General features: G+C 43.8%; 1 protein-coding gene across 1 annotated transcript; it reads right to left on the bottom strand.

Moving 5' to 3' along the window:
- Window positions 1-1,528: 1,528 nt before the first annotated feature.
- Window positions 1,529-14,499, bottom strand: TTC1 (tetratricopeptide repeat domain 1). Its single transcript, XM_029583635.1, has 7 exons — window positions 13,877-14,499; window positions 11,899-11,959; window positions 8,730-8,842; window positions 6,887-6,923; window positions 6,053-6,201; window positions 4,689-4,743; window positions 1,529-2,010 (listed from the first exon to the last, which is right to left on the bottom strand). The coding sequence occupies exons 1-7, from the start codon at window positions 14,333-14,335 to the stop codon at window positions 1,874-1,876; spliced, it is 1,011 nt and encodes a 336-aa protein (XP_029439495.1). The 5' UTR covers window positions 14,336-14,499; the 3' UTR covers window positions 1,529-1,873.
- Window positions 14,500-14,962: the final 463 nt, after the last annotated feature.

The following is a 14,962-nucleotide window of genomic DNA, read 5'->3' as shown; positions in this document are numbered from 1 at the left end:
TATCTTCTCCCTCTCGTGGATCTTACAGGCAATATCGTCTCCCTATGTTTTTAGTTTCTTTCCCTCAACTTACCTCTACTGATAAAATGGCACTCTCTCTCTTCTAGAGCACATAGAATAAAATAACTGCAATAATCAGCTTGCCATGGTGACATCAGGTCACAAATGAAAAAAAAATATGGACAAGTGCAAAATACTACACTAAGGAATGAAAAACCAAATGCATAAATACAAAGAGAGAAATAATGGGTTAGACAGAAAAAGATCTACATATTATGTAGCTAATGCAGCAACCACACTACTCTGCACAATGGAATTTGACAGCAAGAGAAGTCTTCGAGAATGCACTAAGATTTCACTCTCTCACCTTATCAACTAACTCCCCCTTGCACTCAACATATCCCCCCACAGACCTCCATGGCTCAAAACTATGGCCATTGTACTCCTCTAGTCACCTAACAGATAGTCTTCATGTTGTACATATTTAACAGGACTCCCTCTTCTCCACCATCAAAGGCGGTGGTAGCATCATGAACACATCTGCTTTAGCATGGTCTTGGAATAAAACACGGCTTGTCAGTTACAAAAATAGAAGCCATAGTTTGCTTTCTTTAAAGACGCTGATACATGACCTCTCAGGATGCAGTTCCTAATGTGGACAACATTAAAGATTTGGTAGGGCTCACTTTTTATTGTAGTCCAGTAGCTCCGCCTCCAACTCAACCAGAACAAATGCTGGGATTCTAGTCCATAAGCCTTTCGTTCAAACTAGCCGGGGAATTTCTCCCCCACTTCCACGGGCCCACCCCTCAAACTCTTCCCCCCTCCCCCATCCAAAGTTGATATGGATTAGCAGAAGGGATAATACTCGTACACTCTCTCCCAAAGCCCAAGCCCTGCACACTCAACTTTCCTACCCAAAGGTTTTTTTGGGGGGGTTTTTTGCCTTCATCTCCCAACCCTAGAGCTCATCCCCAAGCTAGACCCCTAGCAGCCTCTGAACCCTGCAACCTGGCTGACACGAGTGCAGTGTCCTCCTGGCCTGCATGAGCCAATGCCATCTCTTCCTTCTGGCCTCTGCAGGATGAGGCACGTGAGGGTCTCCTTTCTCCCTGCTGCCACAACTACAGGCACGTGCTCTAAAATGTGGCCACCAGGGGCTGTGAATGCAGCATGCTCAGTGAGATCAAAAGCAGGGAACTTCCACATGGCTGAGCACAGCACCCTCACCGCGTTACACGACCAGCAACGCCCAGAACTATCTTGTCCTGATCATAATGGATAGCTTAGAACGCTACTCTCAATTCCTTGCTCTGACTGTGGCACGTTACAAAAAAAAGTTATTATAAAGAGGGGCAAGAACCTAATATATCTAGCACAGCTTTTGTTTTCATAATATTGTAGCCTATTGTATCTTTAGAGCAGGGAGAATATAGTTGATCAAATAGTTTTGTATTTCAGTCCTGTAGTATTTCTTTTGAAAACGACTCTAGAGTATATTTCTCCTTGACCTCAAACACTTGTTGCATTTTTGGTTTAAATATTTTATTCCAACTCACTCGCAAATGGAACATCTTCCTCTGTAGATGAGAAGAGACAACCCTTTTGTGCCGCACTTCCTGGTTCTACTAGCACGGGAAGGCAAAGAACAGGCAGAGAATTGGACAAGGGAAAAAGCCTCTAATATGATCACAGCAAGGCAGGTTCAGTCATCAGTATGTCCCAGCATATCTGTAAACATTACAGCTTCAGGGCGAAGAGTAATCTCCCATTTGTTTTTCTTCCAATAAATACCCATACAGGTTTAACATTTAAAGACATTGTGTCCTGGATGCTGCTTCACACAAGACGCTGCTGTTCAGCCAAGCTCCTGTTATCTGTTGTTGTTGTTGGGGTTTTGCACAAAATTGACAGAATATGAGCCACTTGAGGAGTCCTGATTGATCTGAAAGTTTGCCGTTGACAGTCCAAATGGTCGGAGCACCAAGTTCCCAAGATCCTTCAGCTTACCTGCAGTACAGCAAACAAAACAAAAAAAGGCAATTACATTAGATTAAGGTCAGAGCTTTTCCCTATTCTGTGCTGCCTTCTCAAGAAGCAAGTCAGCGAGCTCTGATTTTAAATAGTTGGGCATTCACGTTAGGATGTATTTAATAGAAACCATGTCCTGACTGTGCGACAAATTAAGAATTCGGCAGATAAAATATATATATTTTGAAAGAGCATAGCAAATTAGGAGAAAAGAAATATGCGGGATAACACAGGAACACCTTGTACGAAAGGGCTAGGCTGATGCTGGTATAGTAAGGAAACAGATACATCTCTTCTCAAACTGCAATTAAAGTAGGAGACCCCATAATCTAAAAATAAAACAAAACCCTCAGCTGCTCAGGTACAAAAAAAATGCATATTTGACCTTACAATACTGTACTATACACTTAGAAAGGTAACAGAGAAAGAAAGATGCCCCACGAGGAGTCTTCCGGCGCAGATGCAGAAAGTTCCTTCTTTCCTAGCCACCTCAGGAAATAGCAAGATTCTTTGTCCAAAAAATAACTATTTCCCTAAAGTATAAACGCGTAACTGGACTCAGGTCCTGCTCAAAAATAATAAAGCTGCAAGCAACGTGGCCCTCTCCTGTACTTCGAGAAGACTTCTCCAAGATAACACGCATGTCCTAAGCGAGGTAACCTCCTCCCGCCTTTGCTGCAGGTAAATAGAAAATGTTCCCAGGAGGAGATGATGCAGATGGTGTACCAAAATCTAACAAACCCCTTTTAAACAGGTCTCCAGGAGATGAGCCGTACACCTTGGGAGAATGCAACAGGCGAAGAGGCAGATGCCCTGAACACTTTTCCAACCACGAGGAACTCTGTCCTGAATTAACATGTAGCACTTTGGGATTCTTTTTTTCTACGGCAGGAATTCTCTTCCTCAATTCAACAGCATAGGGCTCCTGCTTCCGAGCTATGGCTTCTAATTTAGCAACCAAGGAGTTAATGTTCCACGAAGACTTACAATGTGACGCCTCCAACTTGATTAGAGTCTCCCAGATGGCACCTAGCATTGTCACCTGCTGCGGCACATCAGCCACAGCACTCCTTACCGCTTTCAAACGCTTCTGCCCACTCACTACCACGTCTCTGACTTCCATTTTTAAAAAAATAAGAACTGAGGCAATATGGTCATAAGATGCGCCCACCTTTCACTGATGCAGTTACCTACAATGATTTGGAAAGAAGGTTAAGGGAACATGTATCGTTAGGAAATGTATATTAAGTAGATCCAAAGTGATGCACCAATGTTTGACTTTTGATTTTGGAATATAAATCTTGGAATATGATCCCGTGGGGGTGGGGGAATATCAGCTTTCCAACAAGACATGGAGTCCGTTCATCAAGAAACTGGCTGCTTCTCTATAGGGGAAGCATGACCAACTCGTCTCAGGCTACTTCTGCAGTTGCTATTGACTGAAGAAATTGGCTGAACCACTGTATGTTGTCTCTCCTACTCCTATGATCTGGGCTGGGGAGGGAGAGGGAGGTTATGGGATGGGTTATTGATGGCATTGTTAACTGATGGCATTGTTAATTTGTAGTTGCTTATGTGTTGATGTTTGTTTGTACATGTATTAAAAATGAATAAAGACATTAAAAAATAAGAAAGACAACTGCAAGAGATTAAAATCAAGGGGTCTATTCATCCAGTTTGAGGGTGGAAAGGAAGCCATGTTGAACTATTTTGGAGGGCCGAGAAGTAAAATACAAACAGAGCCATTCAAAGCTGGAGCAAAGGCTGCGTTGCAGAGTGAATAGGAATAACATGCACAATAAATTCCAGTGAAAAGCATCTGGAGCCCGTCCAGCTCTGTACCATGAAGTACATTAGCTACATTATTGCCCGATTATTCCCTACTGGATATGCAAAATGGCTTAGATGACACCAATCCCCTACAGAGGAAGGCAGGGAAACCACAATCAGCATGCACAGCTGTGACATCAGTGCAAACTAAGGGCTAGATACCAAAAATGCCTGTCTAAATATCAATTGATTAAATAAATAAATGATTCCATTTAAATATCCTCTGAAACTCATTCAACCCGATTCCATAGAATTCAATGAAATTCCAGCACACACACAAACAGAAAACACCTTGCCAATGGCTTAGCAAGCTGCAGTGCACAAGAAACTGTTGGTATGCAAAGCCACAAGATGTCAAAATATAAAATCATTTTCTGCACCCCCCCAGCCACATTCTTTATGCTCTATCCTTCACTCAAGGCTGTCCTATCCATGGAAAGGACAACTCAGCTGCATACCTCTCCCTTACACACTATGCAGTTCTCAGCTCATCCATTTCTGTCATGGCCTCACAGCCCACTTCCTTAAACCAACACAAGCCACCAAGGCTAGGGGCACTGGTCACCGGAGTCCCATCTGTCACGCAAAGGCTCCATCACCGCATAAATCCACACCCTGCGTCCCCCAGCAGGCAAGCCACAATAGAGGGAGTTCTGCCTTCAAACATCCTGCCATTTCTACCCCACATTCTTTGAACATATTGGCGTGGCATCCTCTAGGACAAGAAGCCCTGCACACATTGTGTCACTGCACTCCGCAAGGTCAGCATGCCACACCATCGGGTTCTTATTCAACAGGGCAGCACATTCTAGCTAGATTTCACTTACTTAACATTTCTTCCTTTAGTCTTTCGTTCCTTTCCTCGATCTGTTTGGGTAACCGCTAAAAAAAAAAAAAAATAAAATTTTAATCACAAAGAAAATTCATGCAACTAGCTGGTAATCACACATTTGTAAATGCTTTGCTTATATACTGTATGTGTGTAATTGTTCTATTGCTTCACTTTAATATGTTATATGTACCCTGCTGCCTCCCAGGATACGTATGAATACGAGGTTTTTAAAGAAATGTAGCTCTGAAGAAGCTATAAAAAATTCTATAAGTGGCATGCTAGATGCTTTGTTACATTTTATTGCTGATTCAACAGCTGATGAGCAATGGTAAAGCAGGTGCATCCTGTTCTTTCGGTCACAAAAGTCTGCTATAAAGCATTTGACCAGGGGTTCACGTTAATAATTTAGAGAGATTTAAACCCAATTTTGAGAATCGCGCCACCAATCTGAGTAGATTTATCAGCTCTACTGGATTCCGACTCTACACACTAAAGTTAACATTTCATGAGCCAATATGGCTCTTCATACAATGACTGCTGTGGGCTCGAGCAGGTAGAAACACTGGAGGGTGTGTACAATGGGAGAATTGAGAAAAAACAATGACCAGCTTTTTTTTTTTTTTTTTTTTATATATGGTGCTCTGACCACAGGGTTATACAATAATGCAAGCACATCGTAAGAAGAAGGTACAGAATTACACAGCAAAGGGAACGCTGACAAACTGAGAATGGGTACAGGTGAATCTTTTATCATTTCATTTACTCCAAACTAAAAAGCACCATCTAACTGCCTGCACACGGGCATGCACAAAAGCTGGGTCTGACTTCCACCTCAAGCTTTCCCAAACCTGTCCTGGAGACCTCCCAGCCAGTTCAGTTCTCAGCATATCCACAATGAAGTAGCTGCCTAGGGTGGGAGCCTAATGTGTGTTAAATTATCTTCTGCATGCTCACTGTGGATACCCTGAAAACCCAAATGGTTTGGACAAGTGTAGGAAATCCTGCTCCAGGCCAAGTGAGGATGTAGCCCCAGTCATCACCACCTAAGAGACAGATTTAGGGCTCATGATTATTAGGCCCCCAACTAAGGGCTGAACTCCAGCAACTGGGCTGGGTGAGTTGGAAAGGGATAAAAATAGGGATAAGATCCTTGGGCAATTGCAAATGAAGGCTCACAGTGCTGGATCCCAGCCCCAGTTGACTGAACTGCAAGCCTAAAGGCCCCCACCCATCCACCCTCCCTCTGATGTCTCAACCATTAAAACCAAACCCTTCTGCCACCATACAAGCAGTGGGACCTTATACATAAGAAATGCCCCTGTTTGTAAAATGTCTTCAGAAGGGGAAAAAAGGCTTCACCATGCAGGCTTCTCGGGCCTGGGGCACCAAAGCATCTTTCTCCAACACCGATTTATAATCGGCCAGGGCTTCATCCAGCTTCTCTGTTTTCTCATACAGCTCTGCTCTCCTCAGTATAGCGCGGATATAATCAGGATTTAATTCAATCGCTGAAAAAAAGAAGGAAAAGAAAGAAATGGAAAACATTTTAAAGGGAACACCTTGGATGTAGCCGTGAGCAAATATATAGTCAAATGACGTCTCTGCGTCGGACGCTCGGCGTGGCTACTATAAAACTCCTGAGCTTGAGAAGTTTTTTATTACGACTGCAAGCAGCCTAGTAAGCACAAAGCAAAGTGCTATAAATGATTATACCGAGGTAACATTAGACAGACACCCACCAGGGGCTATAATTACTGTATCACGGAAAAGTGCAGCACATTGGAATTATTATACTCGGCAATAAAGTTCTGTAAAGTGACGTTTTCATGGGTATTATATACAGGGTGCTTCTGCTGTGCAACTTCGGTTTGTGTCCTTGCTACCTCGTCAGTGGTTCCAGTACACAAAACGTTTATGCAAGCTCTGCTGCCACTGGTCCAGTTTTAAGTCAAGGTATGCAAATGTTATCAGAAAGGAAATGGCCTAAAAAGCTCATGCCTTATATGAAAAGTGTTTTAAGGTTACCGAGTTCCAGGATGGGGAAATCAGAAAGTTCAGTTTGCCTGCACTGTAACAAACAGCCTTCCCATCAACCCGGCGCACCACCCCACACCTTGAGGATAGCGACGAGGGTGTGCAGGCCACGGGACACACTGCGTTTCCTCTCTCAGAGTGCCAAAGCAAAGCACGTACCTTTACTGCAGTCAGTTATGGCAGAATCGGTCTTGTCCTGAAACAAACAAGTGGATTCGTATTCAGCGTATGGATTTAGCTCACGGCTTTTCATTGGTAGCACAAAGCGAGTTACATTCAGGTACCATAGGTACTTCCCCGTCTCCGGAGGGCTTACAGTCTTGGCTTCCCTAGTTCTCAACCTGCTGCTCTAACTCACTAGGCTGCTCCTCTACTCCATCGCAAACAAAACATTTTCATACTACCTCTCTGTGGGGCCTGAACAGTGTTAGGAGCGCACACCAATGCACTACTCAGCAAAACCAAGAGGGCAGCAATAATGCCTATTTAACGTAAACACTAACTGGAGGTGCAGCTAAAGCTGTTAGTGTGGCACGACTGATCAAGGTTACATTTCAGCTGATTAAAATGCAAACTGGTGCTAACCAGCTCATTTAAATTCTAATATAAAAAGCCACGTCGATAAGAGAAAACAAAATGTTTTCATGCTTGTTAACGCTGATCAGTAAGTAGCTCCTAAAGGATGCTTACTAAAAACTCTTTGGAAGAATAAGACAAACCCCAAAATGTGTGCTGAATATTGACAAGTAACCTGGAGAAAGCACTCCCAACGAATTCACACAGACATGAAGTGGAATAGAAGCAGGCCACAGCTTATCATCAATGCACAATAACCCCAGCCTATACCATAAACACCCGCCCTCCTCCATCAGCATCCCAGTGACACACTGCTGCCGCACCACCCCCTCCTCCTCCTTACCTCACGGCCACTGCCGTTACCAGTCCCCCTGCCACGTCCCGGAAGGAAAACCTTACAGCTCGCACAGCAGCCCCCACTCTGCACGCCCGACGTGTGTAGCAGCCGCCCTCCCCCCCCCCCAGCTACACCTGCCCTGCCATGACCCCCACTTGACAAAGTCCCAAAGTTAACGATGACCAAACATTAGGCTCGGGTCACACCCACCCTGCGGCAAACAATACAGCATCAAAGCCACAATTAACGAAACACAATCCCCCTCGATTTACACATCAACATCGCAAAACACAAGGGAGGGAGGTGGGAGAAAAATCCCCCCCCCCCACGCAACCGACGAGAGACCTCGCAAGGAGCTGCCTCAACATTCAGAGGAAAGGCAAAAAGGCGCCAAGCACACATGCACCACCCCCCCCACCTCTCCTTCCCGCCTAACAGCCCTTGCAAAGGCCACCAATCCCTGCCTCCTGCATTATTCAACCCCATAATCCCAAGGCATAAGATGAAAACACAGAAAGGAAATGCCCGCCACCAAGTTAATGGGGGCATGGAGGACCCTGCCTCCTGCCTTATCTTAAAGACAAAACAGGGGAGGGCCTTTTTAAACTGTGTTTGTAACTGGTCATGGGGCAGTGCTCGCAATCAGCTAGTTTTAGTAATATAAAAGATTTGCAACCTTGCGATTGCTCATCAAAGAGGCAGACTCAGAATTTCAAACGCCCCCGTGTCAAATGTTTGATCCTTTACAGATTCCAACCTTCTGTTTCCTTAGCTGGCTGCTACAGTGAATGAAAATGTGTTTTACACTGCCCAGACCGTAATGAGCAAGAACTGCTGTGAACCTGCGCGTCAAGATATAATCAGGCATTGCTGCACACTGTAGCTTGCAGCTCTTATCAAGCAGAAGTCCCAGCATTGATTGATATTTCCAGACGGCTATTACATTTCATAGCTTCTTTTTTTTTAAGCCACTGCAATAGAAGGAGACGTCTGACCTAAACTGAGCAGCCAAAGCTCTTTAGAACAAGGGGAGGGATATTCTAGGGGAGCGGTGGGTCCTGAGAGCAGAAACCTCAGCAGCCACTGTACCTGTTTCATCCTGGCAGCGCCTCTGTTAGAGAACAGGATGGACCTCTCTTTTTGGAAGCAAGCTGGACAGATCTGGAGCGCTTGTGTGTACAAGGAGTCTGCCTCTGTGTACTCTGAAAAGACGGGAAGAAGTTCGTTATTTCATTTATTGATTTGGCTGACCATCTTTCTCATCAATATCAAAGCGCAGCACGTTACTTAATTTGCGTTTAGGATTTTTAGGACTTTGAATAAAATCTGCCAATCAATCAAGATCTCAACAAATAACTACAGTACCCGAATGTAATCCGCTCTGAAGTGGCTGAAAGGCAGATTATAAAAAAGGGATAGGAACTTATATTTATTACTTATAAACATTTGATCCCCATGGTAAAATAAAACATAGCTAAATTTAAGCTCTGACCACAGCAGCGGGAAAAGAAATACCAACACAATATATACAACCAAATAAAATAAAGGACCAGCAGCAACGGTGGGAGGAGATAAGTGATGAAACTTTACGTACTTAAAAAAACCCAAACCAAAACAGAAAACACTGCTCACTTGGCTTTTCTCTTGCTTTGCTTCCATTTTTCTCTCTATTTTGTTTATTATTTTCTGGGTTTTCACTCAGATAGTCATTAAGTGCACAAGTGTCATGCTAGCTCAGACCAATGCAGGCCACTTGGCAGACCTCAATGGGAGATGCACTCTCTGTTACTCATGCCCAGAAGTAGCGATCCCCCAATTCCAGTGGGCTAATAGATCCGTCATCCAGAAACGTGCCCAAACGTTTTAACACTCAAGTTGTAGCACTGACCAAAAAATTACTTTCCTAAATTAGTTGTAAACCTGCTACCAGTTAGTTTCATGCTGTGTCCCCTAGTCCTGTTTGGAAAGATAAATAACTGTGCTCCCTTTTAACTTGTTCTGCACCACTCACTTTGTACACCTTTAACATATCACCTCTCCATCATCTCTCTCCAAGGTAAAACAGCCTTAACGGTCTAATCTTTCTTCACAAAGGAGCCCTTTTTTTCATGTTTGTTGCTCCTCTCTGTACCTTTTTCTAGTTTAGCTATATTTTAAGATGGGGCAACCAGAACTGCATATAAACCTCAAGGTATGGATTTATAGGGGCATTACAACAGAGAACAAAGCAGACTATTCCTTTCCAAATAATTCCTAACATTTTATTTGCTGCTGCAGGATACGCTGAAACTTTTAACACACTGCCCATGACAACCGCAAAGTCCTTTTTTCCAGGGTAGTAACTCCTATGTAGACACCAACATTGTTTACATACACTTAAGATTATTATTCCATGTGCATCGCTTTGCGCTTGTCCACACTAAATTTTGGTTGACATTAAGCTGCCTTTCCAGTCTTGCAGTGTCCACCTGCAGTTTGTTATAGCCTACTGATGTTTTAACTATTTTAAATAAGTGTGTCATTTGCATATCTGATCACCTTAGTCACTGCTCCCTCTTCCAGATGGAAAACAAAGAAGTTAAACACTGGTTCCAGTACAGAACCCCGACTTTCACTCGAGCTCTAGTTCTCTCTCCCGCTGATCACAGTAATGCCCTTTACTTGAGGCTTTCCTGAGCTTCAGTTAATGCAAAACATTACTGCTCCACTGCACCCACATATCACCCCCATCTGCAATCAGACTTCATTGGTTTCCAATGAGGGTGAAAGTCAAAATACAAAAACCATTACTGGCCTCCTGTTTCAGCTGCATTTTAAAAATGTATCATCTTCCTCCCAGAGTTTATTAAATACGCCCTCTAACAAGCCTATCAGACTGGCCGAATCCTGCAAGCGCCCTTTCTGTGTTGCTGGCCCTGAACACTGGAATGCATTCTCAGAGGAGATTAAATCTGAATCTTCCTTGGATTTGTTTTAGGAAACGTAAGGCTGACATATTCACACTTGCTTTTAACGATTATTTATTAGCCTGCCTCTAAGTGTTTAATTTCTGTTCCTACATTTGTTTTCAGCAGTCGATTCATGCACTGCTTTTTATTGTGCGTTTTATTAAGCATTTATGTGACTTTGATTGTTTTACATCTGATTTGCCTCTTTACTCATTAGGATCCACTTTCCCCTTCTTGAAGGATATCCTTTAAGTTTAATCCTCTTTTCCACAGCACCATTTAGCAGTCTTTGGTCGACATTTGCACTATGGAATATATTTTGCCTGAACTTTCAACACAGTATTTTTAATCACTAAGCTTCATGCTAACTTTAACCCTCATAACTCCCTATTTTGTTCTAATCTCCTTTTTTAAAAGTTAAATGCTGATGTAGAGGTTTTCCTTAATATTCTCCAAGTGATTATATATCAAATATGACTGCTCGGCAATCCCTCTACCACTGTTCTTGTGCACCAGGTTCTGCTTTCCATGGAGAACTAGATCTAAAATAGCTCTTAAAGCAAACACCACAAGTTAATAATGTCTTTGGATTGAATCAAACTCATTTTTAATTTTCAGAAGTGAATTGTTCAATAGCATGATGGTACCTGAGTGACACAGCACACAACTGGTTCTTTTGCTTGGACACAATTTATGTAAAGAGCTTAGATAGGTGACATTTTCTTATAGTGAAGGTGGCATTTGTTTACACTATGGTGGAAGAGCACATATAGGGGAATTAAAGCAACAGCCCCTCATCTATGGCTTATTAGGCACTGCCTTGGCAGGATGAACCAATCCTGTAACTTCAATTTTCCTAGACTGCTGTTGAACCATAGAAGAAAAAGAAAACAAACAGGAGTTCCAACAGGCATACGTTTTCAGTACAAAATGCAAATACAAGAGTGAGTCATTAAAAGCCGAGTGAATCACTTTAGCACACTATTACGGTACAGCAACAAAGCTATACAAATTGTGCAAAAGAATTAAGCCACCTTAGTGAGGTTCATGCAGCCAGTAAGCAAAACACAGAGCCTGATGTCCAGCCGTTGAACATCTTTAAATGTATATAAAAACTAATACAAGATTATATCCAAAGCACTAAAGTGGTTCCAGGCAACACTATAGGAATGCAAACATGACTGCTACCACCATCACGCTTTCCCCAACATTTCTCTTTCCTATTTGACCTACCCTTACAGCGCAGTTTTAAACATTTCCTAAACAGAAAACCTTAAGCACAAGCACTGTAAAGAACCTAATAAACTCACCTCCTTTTTTAAATTGCTCATTTCCTCTTTCTTTTAAGGTAGTACTCTCCTCTTGTCTTCTCTGTAAAAGACAAGAACATTTTTCATTGTTGCACAGGATGCGAATGAAGTCACCAGCAAATAACAGCTCTCTTTATTGTGGTTGCTTACTGCTGTCTGCATTTACTTGGCACCATTAATCAAGGCACTGTCCACATCACAAGCAGACAAATGATACACAAGAGAAGGAGTGAAAACCTAGTGACTGAACAGACTCATTTCAAAAATAAACTAGAGACCTACATGCCGACACTGTGAAAATCGCGGGAGCGCAGGCACTCTGCGTTCAGCGCCCGCAATTCTCTATTTAAATGAGGCCACGCGCTAATAAGGAGGCACTAGGGACAATAGGGCGTCCCTAGTGCCTCATTAGCGGTAGAGCTGGCCGTCAGCGGGTCCGACAACAGACACAATTTTACCAGCGGTTTTCGAACCCACCAACAGCCATGGGTTAGGAAAACGGACGCCGTTAAAATTGAGAATCCGTTTTTCTAACCCACTGACGAGTGGGCAGATTTATTTTTTTTTAGGTTCCTCTGATAGGATATTAAGTCGGAGAGTGTACAGAAGAGCAGTTTTTTCTGCATTTCTGTACACTTTTCCGGGTTGTTTAGAACTTAACGCCTGCCCTTGGGCAGGCGTTACTTTCAGTATCCCGGGCAACTAACTAACAGGCTCAACATGCATTTGCATGCGATGAGCACTATTAGTTTTCAGGGGGTTGGCCATGTGCTTTTGACATGCTATTATTACCCCTTACAGTATAAGGGGTAATAATAGCAAAAACAAAACACTAAGAACATAAGAATTGTAATACTGGGTCTGACCGAGGGTCTATCAAGTCCAGTATCATGATTCCAACAGTGGTGAATCTAGGACACAAGTACCTAGCAAGATCCTGAACAGTAGATAGATCCCTTGTTGCAAACACTTAGTGATAAACAATGGCTTTTCCCACATCTACCTGCTTAATAACAGTTTATGGACTTCTTCAGGAACTTGTCCAAACCTTTTTTAAACCCAGCTACACTGTCTTTTCCACATACTCCAGCAATGAATTTCAGAGCTTAATTGTGCATTAAGTAAAAAACAATTCTCGGATTTGTTTTAAATGTGCTACTTACTAACTTCATGGACTGTTCCCTAGACTTTTTTTTTTATATATAAAGTAAACCACGGATTCACATTTACCCGTTCTATTCCACTCATGATTTTATAGACCAATCCCCCCCCAAAGCCGTCTCTTCTCCAAAATAAGTAAGCCCTAACCTTTTTACCCTTTCCTCATAGGGGAGCCATCCCATCCCCTTTATCATTTTGATTGCCCTTCTCTTTACCTTTTCCAGTTCAATTATATTATTTTTTGAAATGCGGCGACCAGAATTGCACACAGTACTCTAGGTGTGGTCTCACCATGGAGCGATATGGAGATATGACATTCTCCATTCCCTTCCTAATAATTCCTAACATTCTTTGCTTTGACTGCTACCACATCAAACGCCTTCTGAAAATCCAAATACATTATATCCACCAGCTCACCATTATCCACATTAATAACCCCTTCAAATAAAAGTAGCACATTGGTGAGGCAAGACTTCCTGTGTCTAATCCATGCTGGCTGTGCCCATTAAACCACGATTTTCTATATACTTAGGTACTTTCATTTTCAGTTTTTATTCTATTTTTTCCTAGAATTTATCAGTGTTTATTACAAGAACACCACACATGGCCATGGTACCCACCCATGTTAACCTTGGGGCCCCTACAAAAAGATTTCTGGCTATACCCCTGCTCGAAAACATAGAAGATCCCATACCACCTAATATCCTTTATTCTGAGGCCACACCCCCCAATCCCATACTCCGGGCAGGAGCTCATCGCTTTCCCACGCTCTTTCCTGCTCTTACTCTCCCCTCCTTTGTATCTCTTCTCTACTCACTTGTCTCTCCTCTTCGGTCAAGTCTTTCTCTGATTCCAATAAGAATTCCTCCGCTAACTCCGTCTCGTGGTCCCCCGATTCCCCAGACACTGGGGCCTCCCTTACATCTTCCTGCCCGGGTTCGGTCGCCTCATGCTTTCCGGAGGCTTCCTGCCCGGGCTTGGCCCCCGCGGGCTCCTTTGATGCTTCCTGCCCGAGCCCAGGCCCAGGCCCAGGCCCCGACCCCGCAGGCTCGCCGGAGTCCTGGTCCCCGGAGTCGGTCCCTGTCACCGGGCCCTCCCCGGAGGCTCCGCGGACCGGCTCCTCGCTGCAGTCATAGAAGTCCTCGTCCTCTTCCTGCTCCGCGGCCGAAGGAGACCGGGAATCTCCCCCCTCCTCGGAGGCAACAACCTGGCCTTGGGCTGCAGGTGGGGGCAGGGACTGCTCCGCTCCCTCTATTGTCGCCGCGACGGAAGCCATGGACGCCGAGGAAAGCGCTCAGCTAGCGCCGCGCTTCTGGCCCGCCACAGAATGCGCCGTCACAATCGCGCGCGCGCCGCCCGACGTAGGCGCCGCAATGCCCATGCGCACGCAGATACCCGGCGGAACGCACGAAGCGCGCAACCGCGCTACTCTTTCCAAAGCGACGTATTGACGCGCACAGCACCTGAGACGCCATATTTGATTCGGGCTAAAAGGCTTTTGAATTTGCCGGACAATCCTAGGCGAAAAGACAAAAAGTAAGACAATTTAACGGCGAATCCTGAGAGACGTAGAGACTGGATTAAGAAAGCTTTGCCCTTGGTGTTGTTTTGGTGCAAAAGTCACGTCAAATGTATCAACAAAACTGCCCCATTTATGTTCAGGTGTGCAAACCTTTATTCAATCAGGGCCATATCGAGTAATTAAGTTAGATTTATTTACCAGAATATTGAAGGCTCCCTATCGTATTGTAATTTGTAATAACTCTTACAAAGGGCTACTGTTAGTACGTGCTGTGCAGTAGTATTTCAGGCAGCCCACATTTTCTTTGACTTAATTGGGGAGGTAAGTCTGGTTACAAATATCCCCCCTCCCTCCTCTAAAAACAATACTAGCCAATATAGC

This window comes from Rhinatrema bivittatum, chromosome 18 (assembly GCF_901001135.1).
Source record: "Rhinatrema bivittatum chromosome 18, aRhiBiv1.1, whole genome shotgun sequence".
Classification (NCBI taxonomy): Eukaryota; Metazoa; Chordata; class Amphibia; order Gymnophiona; family Rhinatrematidae; genus Rhinatrema; species Rhinatrema bivittatum.
The sequence above is the reverse complement of the archived record's forward strand: the minus strand, read 5'-3'. Positions and strand labels throughout refer to the sequence as shown.